Below are 15,363 nucleotides of genomic sequence, written 5' to 3'. Positions count from 1 at the left end.
CTACCAGCATTAACAATCAACATGCCATGAAGAAACCAAGAAGATGCATTAAAAATTAAATGTGTATTTTTTAAATATGCTGCTATAATATTAATAGTAGCAAATAAGACATCAGATACCAGGCTAAGCACATTACATGAATTATTTATTGAACTTCATAAGAACCCTATAAGATAAGTATCTTACAAATGAGGAAACTGAGGCTTAAAGGAGTTAAGTAACTTACCCAATCACATAATTAGGAAGTAGAACAGGCAGGCTTCTCAATCTACTATAATAGTCTTTAAATAACTTGCCAATTAATTATTATTCTTTTAAAATCATACATTTTTATAAAGCATTTTTTCAACAATAAAGTATCATTAGAATTTAGTCAGTTATATTTTTATTATTGAAATTAAGAAGTTTATAAATTTACCTAAAACAATATGAATATAAAACTAATAAACTCTAATTGTCAAATTAACCGTTTCATGCTATTTACATATCCTTCTACAAATCCAGAGAATCACCTTTCAAAATTCATGTTGACAAAGAGCCTAGAAATAATTAACATTAATATGACATGCAAGAGAGGCTATCATTGGATTTCTCTTTTAAATATGGTGATTTCAATGAGAAATAGCCTTTATGAAAAAGTCCCAAAACAATAGATGTTGGCATGGATGCGGAGAGATAGGAACACTCCTACACTGCTGATGGGACTGCAAACTAGTACAACCTCTGTGGAAAGCAATATGGAGATACCTCAAAGAGCTGTAAGTAGAACTACCATTTGATCCAGCAATCCCATTACTGGACATGTACCCAAAAGAACAAAAGACATTCTATAAAAAAGACATCTGCACTAGAATGTTTATAGCAGCACAATTCACAATTGCTAAGATGTGGAAACAACTCAAGTGCCCATCAATACATGAGTGGATTAATAAAATGTGGTATATGTATAACATGGAGTTCTACTCAGCCACAAAAAACAATGGTGATATAGCACCTCTTGTATTATCCTGGATAGAACTGTAACCCATTTTTCTAAGTGAAGAATCCCAAGAATGGAAAAATAAGCACCACATGTACTCACCATCAAATCGGTTTTAACTGATCAACACTTAAGTGCACATATAGTAATAAGTTATATTCATCGGGTGTCGGGCAGATGAGAGGGGGAGGAGGGGATGGGTATATTCACACCTAATGAGTGCGGTGCACACCGTCTGGGGGATGGACACGCTTGAAGCTCTGACTCGGGTGGAGCAAAGGCAATATACGTAACCCTAAACATATGTACCCCATAATATGCTGAAATAATACAAAGTGATTTCATTTCCTCATTCCTAAATTTATATTAGTAGTGTGTAGGTTTATCATAGCTACTACTAGATGCCAAATAAAATTTCCAAGAAAAAATTTAATTTTTATCTCCTTTCCCAACAATCATAATTCTACAAGATTAAGGTTCAGTGTTAATTTACATTCTTTAATACTCAAAATGAAGTGTCTTACAGTCATCTTATGCTATATACACTATTATGTTTGGTGAATAATGTACATGTTAAGATAGTGAAAATACTGTGATGTGATTTAGAACACAGGCTTTGAAAAATGCTGAAATCTCTTTAACAACAGCAGAAAGTGTTATTTTTCCAATTCACTGAAAAGTGCATATCTATCAAATGATGGAAAAAAAGAAAAAGACCTATTAATAGTGACAAAGGAATAATCTAATTCCCAGTCTAATTTTTTAAAAGGCTTTTACACTTGACTTTATTATCCACTGAAGTAGCAAATACTGAAGTATCATTTTTTCTTCATTTACTTTTTAAAATTCGAGGACACTACTGAATAGTTATACAATGACCTAAATGACTGTGAACTAAAATAAAATCTTAAGGCTTCTGCCCACACCAGCTGACTGAATGGACCCCCCTCTTGGCCAAGGGGATATCCTAAAACTAAATTGCCTGCCATGAGGAGGAAAGTCAGACATGCCTCATCATGCCCCCCTCCATTCTTGGAGATATTCCTTTGTAACCCATTAACAGGCCTAAGAGTATGCAAGACAAACCCTGCAGGTCCTCAATTTACACAACAAATATATGTCCAGTGGTTTATCTCTGATTAACAGACTTCCCTATCTTAAAACATTTCAAGCCTTTAGACAAAGCTTCAAGTCTTTAACCAATTACAAGTCAAAGAATCTTTAAACCTACCTATAACCTTTAAGTACCCTACCCTGCTTTTTTGGGCCAAACCAATGTATGCTTTCCCCGTATTGATTTATGGACTTTACCTGTAACCCCTGTCTCCCTCAAATGTATAAAACCAAACTGCAACCCAACCACAGCTAGTCTATTTGCTCAAGGCTTCTTGGGTCATGGTCCTCAAATTTGGCTCAGAATAAATCTCTTTACAATTATTTTATAGAGTTTGGCTTCTTTTCTGGTGACATGACTACAGAAAGTTTGACCACTGAACTTGCTAATGCCAAGTCTCACAGAGGAATTCTCAGGAGAGGTAATGTGAAACTTTGAAACAACTCTGATCAATTGAAGTTAGTAAACGATTAAACCAAAGCAAACCTAGGTTACTCTGGAGGATATCAAGAACATTCATGACAGTGAGCTCTATGGTATGAAATCTTCTATCCTATGAAATGCTTCTCAATCTATCCTATGAAATGCTTCTCAAAAATAGCTTTCTATGGTCAAGTAAGTTTAGAAAACTGAATACCTATGCTTTATCCAGGGGATCCACACACATCTTGGTGTATAAAAGGTTCTGAAAAGTCCTAAAGAAAGATGTTTAGCTTTAATACTGTTTCCTAAACATGCTGGCCATGGATACTTTACTTCAAGAATATTAATCAACACTGAACACACTAGTAAGAAATGACAGTCTACAAAATCAATAAAACCTCCCTACGGTGTATAATAGCTCTGCAGTTTCATAGTACTTTCACACATACTATCAAATGGTTCTCACCCTAGTTTTACATCAGAATGATCTTTGGGAACTTGAAAAACTTCAGTGGCTTAATCAACATTTCATTTATCCAGAAACAGAAAAATTAAGGCTTTAATCTAATTTCTAGTTTAATGCTTTTTCCATTGAGGGTCAGAAAGATCACAAATTGAATATGTCATCAACAATAAAGAATATTTTACATATGAATATCAAAACATAAATATTACATAGTCAGGTTTCTTGAGAATTTTGGGTATACTTTTGAGTCTCACAAGTTAGGAGTGACAGAGGACATATGTACATTAGGATGCAAAATATAAATGAATTGTATTTGACATTGAGTCTCAGTTTCCTCGTTACGAATAGCAGTATTTACTATCTGTCTTTATAGGGTTGTTATGAAGATAAAATTCAAACCAATGAAGGATGATAAGTTAAGGATGATAACATGATTATTAATGTTATAAGATACTGGTATATTTTCCCACAAAGATAATACAGATTAATATCTCATTAACACCATCCTGCCTAGTGGAATAACTTCTGGTGGCATGACTTTTTTTCAGAATCTGTAAGTATTAATATTTAAAATTTTCATACTAAAACTGATTTAAACTTGTAATTATTTGTCTCATTTCTAGGTAATAAAGAGAAATTCACAAAGTCAGCATTATACATTTGTAAATATACTTCTATAAATGTACAAATATATTTACATAACTGTACACATATATTTTATACAAAAGTTAATTTTATGACCTAAATCTTAATATCCATTTTAAAGTAATACATGAAAACCACAAACGTTATTCAAAATACTGAGGTAAACCTAGTGTATCAATATATAAACCTGGTAAATATGTAAAAAATTTAAAAAACAACATCAACAAGGCAACTGACTTAGTTTTGGTTGGGGGTACTTATTTTTATGTCTCAGCTGAAGAAAAAAAAGCAGATATAGGTTATTTCGGAGATTCAGGAAAAAGAAGAATATCAAATCTAATTGTTGTGGCTAAAGTCATAAAATAAAACACAAGCTCCTCAGAAACACAATTACTAACTAAAATTTCTTAATACTCCATGCCTCCCCAATCACAATAAAAAATGGGCCAGGAGTGCGGTGGCTCACGCCTATAATCCTAGCACTCTGGGAGGCTGGCGGGAGGATTGGTGAAGGTCAGGCGTTTGAAACCAGCCTGAGCAAGAAGGAGACCCCATCTCTATAAAAAATAGAAAGAAATTAATTGGCCAACTAAATCTATATAGAAAAAATTAGCCGGGCATGGTGGTGTGTGCTATAGTCCCAGCTACTCGGGTAGCTGAGGCAGCAGGATCACTTGAGCCCAGAAGTTTGAGGTTGCTGTGAGCTAGGCTGACACCACAGCACTCTAGCCCGGGCAACACAGTGAGACTCTGACCCCCCCAAAAAGTTTTCATAACAAAAATTAGTAACACTTACCAGTTATACCTTCCTCTAGAAGATCTGTCATTTTGCAACAGGATGCCAAAAGCTTGGTGGTAAACTCATCTAAAAGCATTATCTTAAAACAAACACAAATTAAGAATAAGCATCTGATTACCAAGAATTTACAAAAGGCAGAATTTTCCATTAAACCCATTCAACCTTATAAACTTTTTATAACATAAAATATCAAGACAGTAGGCAAAATGATCTCAACTGCATGATCTGGAGATTTATTTTCTCAATATACATACACATAAGTAAACAAATAGAAATATTTCTAATTTGAAGCAGGAGAGCTTGTTCATTATAAATAAATATTATGCTTAACATCAAATTTTCTAAAAATTATAAATTGCCACTTGTAGAATAATAATTATTGTTCTAAGCACTGTTCTAGGCAATTTACATGGTTTAATTCACTTGATATTTACATACCAAATGAGGTATTATCATCTCCATTTTATAAACAAGGAAACAGAGGCAGAGAAAGGTCAAGTAACTTGTCAAGGAGCCACAGCTACTAAGTGTTAAAGTTAGGATTTGAAAACAAGCAGTGTGGATCCAGACTCCATACAGTCGTCCCTTGGTTTCAGGACCTCCCCCCATACCAAAATCCACAGATGCGCAAGTCACTTATATAAAAATGACACAGTATTTGCAAATAAGTGTGAACTAAAACAAAATCCTTAGCTCCTCATTGACTGAACGGATCCCTGCTTGGCCAAAGGGACCCCAGAGAAACCTTAAACCTGAGTTCCTAGCCATCATGGGATGGGAAAGATGGGAGGTCAGACATGCTTCATTATACCCCCTCCCTTGCTACAGCCATCAGTCTTTTCTCCCAAGGGCTAATAGAAACCAATTGTGTGATCCAGACCAGCATTCTTTCCTGACAAGAAACCACCAACTAATGAAGTAGTTTTAACCAGTTCATGGAACATGTGCAAAGAGGATTTTCATGTCCCTGCTGCACCTTATAACATAGGGCTGCCATTTTCTGAGCATGGACCCCTTATTTTATTTTCTGAGCAGGGACATATTTTCTGAGAAGGGACATAAAGCTCAACTGCACATGTGTATGGTTCTTCTTTCATAAATATTCATGACTTCTCCTATAGCTTGTTAAATATGTATATTTGGCCGTCCCACTCAATATAAATTCCTGTCTCATGTTCCTGGCTTCTGCCCAGGCCTCTGCTTTGCAGGCTGTGGGAATGGCTACTCACAGGCTGCAACCCTTTATGAGATAACAGAGCTCTCCTTTCCAAATTTATGAACCTCGTCATTTTCTTCAGTTAATATAACCTTCACAATCCTCCTATATACTTCGAATAATCTCCAGATTTTTAATATTAGAATACCTAACATAATGTAAATGCCTGTAAATAGTTTTTATACTGTATTGATTTTTAAATTTGTATTATTTTATTGTTGTATTATTATTTTTTCAAGTATCTTCCATCTGTGCTTGATTGACAGGCCGGGCATGGCGGCTCATGACTGTAATCCTAACACTCTAGGAGACTGAGGCGGGAGGATCACTTGATGTCAGGAGTTTGAGACCAGACTCGGCAATAGCAAGACTCCATCTCTACTATAAATAGAAAGAAATTAGCCGGACAACTAAAAACAGGGAAAATTAGTCGGGCATGGTGGCACAAGCCTGTAGTTCCAGCTACTAGGGAGGCTTAGGCAGGAGGATCACTTGAGCCCAGGAGTTTGAGGTTGCTGTGAGCTAAGCCAACGCCATGTCACTCTAGCTAGCCCAGGCAACTGAGTGAGACTGTGTCTCAAAAAAAAAAAAAAAAGAGGGGGGAGGGGGGAATGGGCATTTATTGAAACCTTAAAATCTGTACCCCCATAATATGCCAAAATAAAAAAAAAAAAGATACAAGCATTAAAAAAAAAAAAAAAAAGAACAACTCAGAAATGGACAGCCAACTATACTCACAGAAGTATTATAAGGACAATATACTTAAGTCCTCAATATAAAAGAAAAGTATGCAAATTCTACCTTCCATTCGCCTTCTTTCTTGCAGTCATCAAACACTGTGGCTTTTATCTCTGTTTTAAAAAAAAAAAAGGAGTTAGGAATTAAAAATCTAAATCAAGAGTTAGAAACATCATAATAAACCGCTCAAAAGGTCCAAAATGGCTAAGGAAAAAATCCAATTTGTGGATCAACACAGTAACCTAACTAGTCTCTTTGCCTCCTACTCTAATTTACCTCTCAAGTCCAAACCTCCTTCTCTCTAATCTCTACAAGTTTTTCTTTTAATAATTAAATTATCACAAAAATGGAATTAGCATATACGGATTATTCTGTCACTTTTTTCACGAAATATACATCATGGTTATCCTTCATATAAACATATAGCTAGAACTCATTATTTTTAGTAGGTACATAATATTCCTTAATACAAGCATACCATAATTTACTCAACTATTCTCCCATATGATAGGCAGTCTTCCTGCTTCCAATTTTGCCACTATAATGCTGCAATAAAGATCCTTATACATATATCTTTATTTACTGTTACTTTTGTTTCTGAAACAAAGATTCCCATAGTGAGACTATTGGCCTAAAAGATAGGTGTCTCCTATTTTACTTATTTTACACCACTGCACTTCAGCCCAGGGGACAGAACAAGACCTTGTCTCTAAAAAAAAAAAAAAAAAACCAGCCAAAAACTGGTAACAGAACAATGTTCTAATCAGCACATTGCCTGTTTATATTCTTTGCTTGTTTTTCTATTGGGTCATTACCTTTTCCTAATCAATTTGCAGGTACTCTATATATACTAAGCCTTTTCCTCATATGTGTAGTCAATACTTTCTTCACGTTTATAGTTTAGCTCTTGATTTTTGTTCATGTATGGTGTCATGGTGTCTTCTGCCAAAAAGGAATTTATAATATTTATATAATAAAATCTTTTTTTAATGGCATCTGGGTTACCAGTTAACTTTTTTAACAGTCTAATCCATATTATCATACATTTTCTTCACATTTTATTATTTTACTTTTTACATTTTAGATTTTTTATATGGAATTTATTTTAAATTTGCTGGTAATGGACTAGGATCATACCTAATAAAGAGCAAGAAATCATGATAAGAAAGCAGATGTCAGAGCAAAAAGTCGTGAGACAGAAATAATTTGTAAAATGTCATTAAGCAATGAAAACCTAATATTAAATATTTAAGTCTTAAATAAAGCAACATAAAAGAAAACTATGACACAAAAGAAAACTACCAGGGCCAGGCATGGTGGCTCACACCATGCACTCTGGGAGGCTGAGGCGGGAGGACTGTTTGAGCTCTGGAGTTCAAGACCAGCCTGAGCAAGAGTGAGACCCTGTCTCCATTAAAAAAATACAAAGAAATTAGCTGGACAACTAAAAAATATATGTATAAAAAAAAATCAGCTGGGCATGGTGGCACATGCCTGTAGTTCCAACTACTAGGGAGGCTGAGGCGAAGGATCCCTTGAGTGGAGGAGTTTGAGGCTGCTGTGAGTTAGGCTGACACCACGGCACTCTAACTTGGAACTCTATCTCAAAAAAAAAGAAAAAGAAAACTACCAGGAATGCAAGCAGAAGTAAAGAAAATAAAACAAAGTGAGGATCTAAAAAGCAGAATCATGGAGAATTCAAGCTGAAAAGAAAATGTAGTCCAAATCCCTCATTGTTTCAGTTAGGAAACTGAAATATAACTTGGACTGGAAACCAAGTCTTATAATAATTAGTCCAATGTGGAGAAATAATAAACTAGATTTTTAAAAATAATGCATAATGAAAACGTTTTTAAAAATCAAATAGCCAAAAGTAAAAACAAAAACAAAAAAATCAGATTTGTAAGTCATAAAGGAATTTACATTTGCAGAAAATTAAAACATGTTATTAAATTCCTAATTATGATTCCAACAGATTCTGCCTACCCAGGCTATTCAGTAAACAGGTAAGAAAGAATTTTTATAAAGGCAAACCCAGGGGCCTAGGGCAGGAAGCAAAAGCAATAATCATGACTCAGTTGAATAAAACACTAAATGAATTGCACATGGACAAGACCACTCAGGGCTTTCAAGATCTAATGTTCAAATATTATATGAAAGTAGAACATATGAAAACTGAGGACTATTAAATATATAAAGGCAAATATTAAAACAATTATTTCCAGGTAAAAATGTGGTAAATTCAGTATTTACTCTTAAGGAAAACACATTACTTAATAAACGGTCTGGAGGATTTCTCTCTTAAACATAGGGTATAAAGGTAAAAAGTCACCATTAAAAAATTATTTGGGCTGGGCATGGTGGCTCATGCCTATAATCCTAGCACTCTGGGAGGCCGAAGCAGGCGGATTGCTTGAGGTCAGGAGTTCAAAACCAGCCTGAGCGAGATCCTGTCTCTACTAAAAACAGAAAGAAATTAATTGACCAACTAAACATATATATATATACAAAAAATTAGTCGGGCATGGTGGCGCATGCCTGTAGTCCCAGCTACTTGGGAGGCTGAGGCAGGAGGATTCTTGAGCCCAGGAGATTGAGGTTGCTGTGAGCTAGACTGATGCCGCAGCACTCACTCTAGCCTGGGCAACAAAGTGAGACTCTGTCTCAAAAAAAATAAAAAATGAAAAAATTATTTGGTGGTGACATAAGCAAGAATAGTATTTATTCTGGGGGAAAGGGTGGAGTCTTGACTGGGAAAGGTCATGGGGTACTTGGAAACCTTCTATATCTTGATCTGGATGGTAGTTACATGAGTAAAAAATTCATCCAGCTAGGCCGGGCGCTGTGGCTCACGCCTGTAATCCTAGCTCTTGGGAGGCCGAGGCAGGCGGATTGCTCAAGGTCAGGAGTTCAAAACCAGCCTGAGCAAGAGCGAGACCCCGTTTCTACTATAAATAGAAAGAAACTAATTGGCCAACTGATATATATATAAAAAAAAATTAGCCGGGCATGGTGGCACATGCCTGTAGTCCCAGCTACCCGGGAGGCTGAGGCAGAAGGATCACTCGAGCCCAGGAGTTTGAGGTTGCTGTGAGCTAGGCTGACGCCACGGCACTCACTCTAGCCTGGGCAACAAAGCGAGACTCTGTCTCAAAAAAAAAAAAAAATTCATCCAGCTGTACACTTAGCATTAGTGCACTTTACACTACCATTACACTTAATTAAATCTTAGAGTCATTTCCTTTCAAAATAGGAAGAAGAAAATAGCTTTCTTTAGGCATTAATAGAATGCCAAAAATGCTGGTGACTGCTATTTAGGAAGGAGGGGGAAAAATCATCTTTCATTGTTCCCACTGCTCCTTGTACAAGGATTTATAAGAAACCTAAGAGTGGTTGTCTCTAGATAGAGAGGCTTGGGGTCTGCGTTGGGAGGAAGATTTATTTTATTTTATATTCTTTTCTAGTATCAACATTTTTTGCCACCTCAAGGTATTTAAGAATTAATTTAAAGTGATAATTACAAAGATTTTGAAGGAGCATGGAAAATGTTGAGTCAATACTAGTTGTTTTTTAAAAAAAGGAAGTCACAGAATAACAAATGAAAAATAAGTCATGATCTATAAGGACCAGAAGGAAAATGTGAAAAAGGGAAAAAGCTTATGAATCATATATAAAGAATGGGCTCAAATAAATACATTCTGATTATTTTTATTGAAAATAATTTAAAATCTACCTATGTTAATTTTCTCTAAAAGTTACTCTAAATGAATATTTAATAGACATAAATTATAAACATCGCATTAGACTACTGTTTATAGATGAGAGAAAATTATAATGAACAATGTCATAAATAAGGAAAAGAAATGCCATCAGTGGTTTGAACTTGCTTTGCAGTTGAATTAGTTGTTTTGCTTTGTGTTTATTTTTTAAATAAACTTCATCATATTTTTATTTAAAACCTTTTGTCAGTGATATTTTTGCTACCACTTTCCTGTAGCAAATATGGCAAATGAGCAACAGAAACTTTCAGTTTTAAATATGGGAATTAGTTTTGTAAATAAATGTAGTCTTTCACACTCAAAATATTAAAATTCGGGCAGTTTTTTAGACAAGGTTTTAAGGTAATCCTTAAAGCCTGATTCCTTCTCATGTTTCAGGTCTCAGCTCAAATATCACCTTCTCAGAGAAACCTTCCCCGATCCACCTATCTATAGTAGCCTCTTTCCGTCTATATCACACACTGAAAGAATCATCTTTATTCTTTGTTTACTTGTTTATTTTCTATTTCTCACCACTTGAAAGCAAGTTTGAAGAGGGCTAGAAACTTGTCTGCTTTCTACTGCTGTACTTCTATAGGAATTCAATAATATTTACTGAATAAATGGGGGGCTTTAGGTGGCAAGAAATAGGGAAAAATAACAGTGTCTTTCATTTATTTTAAACAAGCATTGTTATCCATCACATTCTGCTAGGCCATTACGAATTTAAAGCTCTACAAGACAACAGTAAAACTACCTTCAAGAAGCTTATCAAGAGAATCATATAAGGCAGTAGTGAGAAGTGCCACTAAAGAAGATAAAACTAAATGCTACAGAAACTTAAGAGGCCGGATTAAAATGAGAAACTACTATGGGCTAACTACAGTAGCCCTATTTAAGCTGAGACTTGAAGGCTGGCTAAAATGTGGAAAGGTGAACTAAAATATGGGAAAGAGAAGCATTCTAAACAGAGGAATCAGCATCAAATAAGATGTGGAAGTAAAAGATTTCAAAAAGTGTAAACCAGGCCGGTCATGGTGGCTCACACCTGTAATGCTAGCACTCTGGGAGGCCGAGGCAGAAGGATCGCTCAAGGTCAGGAGTTCCAGACCAGCCTGAGCAAGAGTGAGACCCTGGTCTCTACTAAAAATAGAAAGAAATTAGCTGGACAACTAAAAATATATAGAAAAAAATGGCCGGGCATGGTGGCACATGCCTGTAGTCCCAGCTACTCAGGAGGCTAAGGCAGAAGGATCGCTTGAGCCCAGGAGTTTGAGGTTGCTATGAGCTAGCCTGATGCCATGGCACTCCAGCCCAGGCAACAGAGCAAGACTCTGTCAAAAAAAAAAGAGTAAACCACATAGACTACATGGAACAACAAGATTATACAAGTGAAAGTATTTAAGAATAACAAGGTAGGTTGGGGCCAGGTTATAAGCCTTCAAAAGCAGGCTAAATGTTTGGAATGAATTTTAGGCAACTGATGGTCTCTGCAGATCTTCAAGCAAGAGAAGTGCATGATAATAGCACAATACCATCACAGGAAAAGTATTCTGGCAGCTATTTTCTGGATGGACTGGAGTGAGAAAGAATAAGAGCTTGGAAGCTCAATTAGGAGGCTACTGCAATAGACTGGGCAGAATGTCCTGAATTAAGTTTAAACATTAGGGAATGCCACAGGCAGGTCATACATTAACTCTAGTCAAAAAGATCTGGGCTGTGAATCCTATGTCTATATTAAATAGTTGTATCAGATTTTTAAAAACAACTTTATTGAAATATAATTTGCATATCATACAATTCAAAGTGTACAATTCAATAGTTTGCAGCACACAGTATACAGAGTTATGCATCTGTCACATCACCACAATCAATTTTAGAACATTTTCATTACTCCAAAAAGAAAGCCTGTTCCTTTAACCATCATCCCCCCACGTGCCCCATCCCCTCAGATGTAGGCAACCACTAATCTACTTTCTGTATGTACAGATTTGCCTATCCTGGACACTTCATATAAATGGAATCATACAATATGTGTGGTCCTTTGTGACTGACTGGCTTCTTTTATATGGCATAATGTTTTCAAGATTCATTGATTTTATAGAATATATCAGTACTTCATTTCTTTTTATTGTATTTATCCATTCATTAGTCCATGGACATTTGAGTTATTTCCAATTTTTGGCTATTATGAATAATGCTGCTATGCTTTTATAGCTTATCAATTTTATCATCTATGAAATAGAGATATTAATTCTCATGATGTTTAATACATGTAAAGAATTGTGTCCGTACAATGCTCAGAACAACAAAAAAAGAAAAAGAAAAAAGCAAAAAGAATTGTGCCTGGCACAGAGTAAATGCTCAAGAAATATTAGTTCTCCCCTCCCTATTTACCACGCTTTTTTTGATAAATTAAAGGTTCTTAAGTTATTTAGCTTTCTAGCCTCAACCAACTGTAGTATCTTCAATTTACAAAACCCTTTTTCCCAGTCAAATGTATAATTCACCTACTTCCAGGAGATTCCTTCAACATTTCTTTCAGAATCTTTCATCTTTGGCTAAGAGAACTCAGAGGCTCCCCCCTTCTCAATATATGCTTTACTCAATAAATGTTAAATGAATATTACCTTCTCTTTTGGTTGTTTCAATTTACACAAAGATTCAAAGAACTATTTTATAACATTTACACCTACTTCCTTCCACTCAAACTCTGCCTTCATCTTACACTCCATCTGGATAGCCTGGTGCCACAAGTTAACAGCACAAGATAGAAATTTTTTCTCTACAGTCTCCCTCTTGCCTAGTTTTCATGCTATCAAGACTGACATTACTATCATTATCTTTTTTTCTGATAAATGCTGATGTTAAGCACCTCTATATCTTGGAAACAATTTATATAACACAATTCATTACCCATTTTCACATAAATGTATTTAAATGCCATTGTGAATTTAAAGCATTGCCAAATCTTAAAAGCCAACTATGTAAATCTTGAAAACCAAACTGTCAACCTTAAAATTAACCAATTTTTATCTTTTATTTTTTTTTATTTTTTTTTTTTTTTGAGAGAGTCTCACTTTTGTTGCCCAGGCTAGAGTGAGTGCCGTGGCATCAGCCTAGCTCACAGCAACCTCAAACTCCTGGGCTCAAGCAATCCTCCTGCCTCAGCCTCCCGAGTAGCTGGGACTACAGGCATGTGCCACCATGCCCGGCTAATTTTTTACATATATAAATCAGTTGGCCAATTAATTTCTTTCTATTTTATAGTAGAGACGTGGTCTTGCTCAGGCTGGTTTTGAACTCCTGACCTTGAGCAATCCGCCCGCCTCAGCCTCCCAGAGAGCTAGGATTACAGGCGTGAGCCACCGCGCCCGGCTTTTATTTTTTTTAAAAATGTTTACTCCCCTGTGTTATTCTAGGATAACCAATTTTTAAAAAGATAATTTTCTTTTTTCCACGTATTCATACACGTTAGTTTCTGCTATATGTTAAGCACTATCCCAGTTACTGAACTCTGTAACTTCCAGAAATCTGTTGACTAAATCACTTCTGTTCTTTGCTCAACAGGTTAGAGTAAGAAATACTAATTAGATGTTACTCCTTTTCCACTACTAGACCATAATTACTTTGAACCCAGCGATGCAAAACAATGGTGGTTCTTCCTGTTCGGTGGTTTTATTACTTTTTTAACTTGCCAGACCTAAGTTTGGGTGATTTTTATGAAAGTCGCAGATGAGACGGCAGAACATCAGTAACCAATAAAGTAGTTTGGTCCTAACAGCAGGGAGCGGCCAGGAGAGAGCAAAGGAAAAGGTGAAGGTGCAGCTTGCCCGGCTATGCAGGGAGCTGTCACGGCTAGACATCTCATCATTCCAATGGTCCCTTCTGAACAACTTTTTAGAAAGCAGTCTCCTCTAGGAAGAGTGGAAGAAGGGTCTGTTTAACAGTGAGGTTTTTTGAAAAGTACAGTTGTAGAACCTCCTTGACACTAACACGAACAAGCAGTCCTTTGGAAACTAAAGCGTGGAGAAGAGATGGGGGCGGGGGAGGCGGGATAGAGAAACAGCGGCCAGATTGTGTCGGATGGAGAGACATCCCCGACTGGCGGGGCCCGGGCGCGAGCCGAGAGCGGGCAGCGGGGCCGAGGATGCGCAGAGGGGCCGTGGAAGGGACAGCCCGGCCCGCGGCGCCCACCCCGGGCGGAGCTTCGCGGCCACAGCCCGGCCGACGCGAGGGGGTGCCCGACGCCCGCGAGAAGGCCGCGTCCTGTCGCACCCCGCCCATCCCTGGTGCTGGCAAGAAACAGGGCAGGGAAGGAAAGCAGGAAGAAGTCCTAACAGAGACGCGAGTCCCAGAGCAACAAGTGTCCGCGGCGGCTCCCCAAGACACTGCGGGGCTGCAGCAGGAAAACAAGGCCCGGCGCGGCGGCCTCCCGGCCTTCGCTCTCTCAGCCCCTACCCCACCGCACTCACTCTGCCACACGACGCTCTTCAGCCCCCTCTCGGTCACCGGCGGCGCCATCTTCCCAACACCGCGGAGGAGCAGCCGCCGCCTCCCACGCCCAGCCCACCTCGGCCGTGCCAGCCGCGCTCGCGGTGGCCCCGCCCCACGCTGCAGGGAAGACTCCTCCCCCTCCCGCGGGCCTCGCCCTCCGGAGACGTCAGGCGCGTCAGCAAGGGGATTTCCGCCCACCCCTGGAAGGAGGCTGCGCAGTGCGGGAGCAATCGCCGTGGGCAGTCGGGCGCCCCCTCGCGGGAGGCTGCTGTTACCCGAGGTTCGTCGTCCTGTGCTGTAGGAAAAGCAAAGATTTGCCAACAGATTGTGAGCAAACGCGGCCTATGAAAATCTGAATTCACACATACGTGAAGAAGGGGAGATCCTTCGCTTTACAAAACAAGTCTTCACTTTGTGAAGGGTTCATAATAGACTTCACTCAGTAACCAGCTCAACTACCGAATGAAAAATTTACTTCACCCCCAAAAAAGTTTATTTTATTCATTTTTAAAGGACAAAAATATTAATAATTGTGTAGAACTATGAAGTACCCTCCAGTGTGCCCGTAACTGTGCTGGACCTTCAGGAAACTCAAATAAATGAGAGACCCACTACTTCCTCAGATTAATTTATATTCGAATTAAGACCACAATTCCTGGCATGCTGTATGTAGGTAGTTCAAAGTTGGTTGAAAAACTGAATACCTTTAATGATACAATATACATAAA

The 15,363-nt window shown here is 37.6% G+C and overlaps 1 protein-coding gene across 1 annotated transcript in view; it reads right to left on the bottom strand.

The window, feature by feature from the left end:
• The window catches only part of STXBP3 (syntaxin binding protein 3), a 59,513-nt gene extending 44,749 nt beyond the window's left edge, over positions 1 to 14,764 (bottom strand). The window contains exons 1-3 of the mRNA XM_012751649.3: positions 14,614 to 14,764; positions 6,444 to 6,493; positions 4,424 to 4,505 (exon numbers count right to left, since the gene is read on the bottom strand). Of these exons, the coding sequence (XP_012607103.1) occupies positions 4,424 to 4,505; positions 6,444 to 6,493; positions 14,614 to 14,662 (181 nt within the window). The 5' untranslated portion in view covers positions 14,663 to 14,764. The remainder of the gene's footprint in view (positions 1 to 4,423; positions 4,506 to 6,443; positions 6,494 to 14,613) is intronic.
• Between the last annotated feature and the right edge of the window lie 599 nt (positions 14,765 to 15,363).

Source organism: Microcebus murinus, chromosome 2 (assembly GCF_040939455.1).
Source record: "Microcebus murinus isolate Inina chromosome 2, M.murinus_Inina_mat1.0, whole genome shotgun sequence".
Lineage (NCBI taxonomy): Eukaryota > Metazoa > Chordata > Mammalia > Primates > Cheirogaleidae > Microcebus > Microcebus murinus.
Note: the sequence above shows the minus strand (reverse complement) of the source record. Positions and strands in the feature narration are given on the sequence as shown.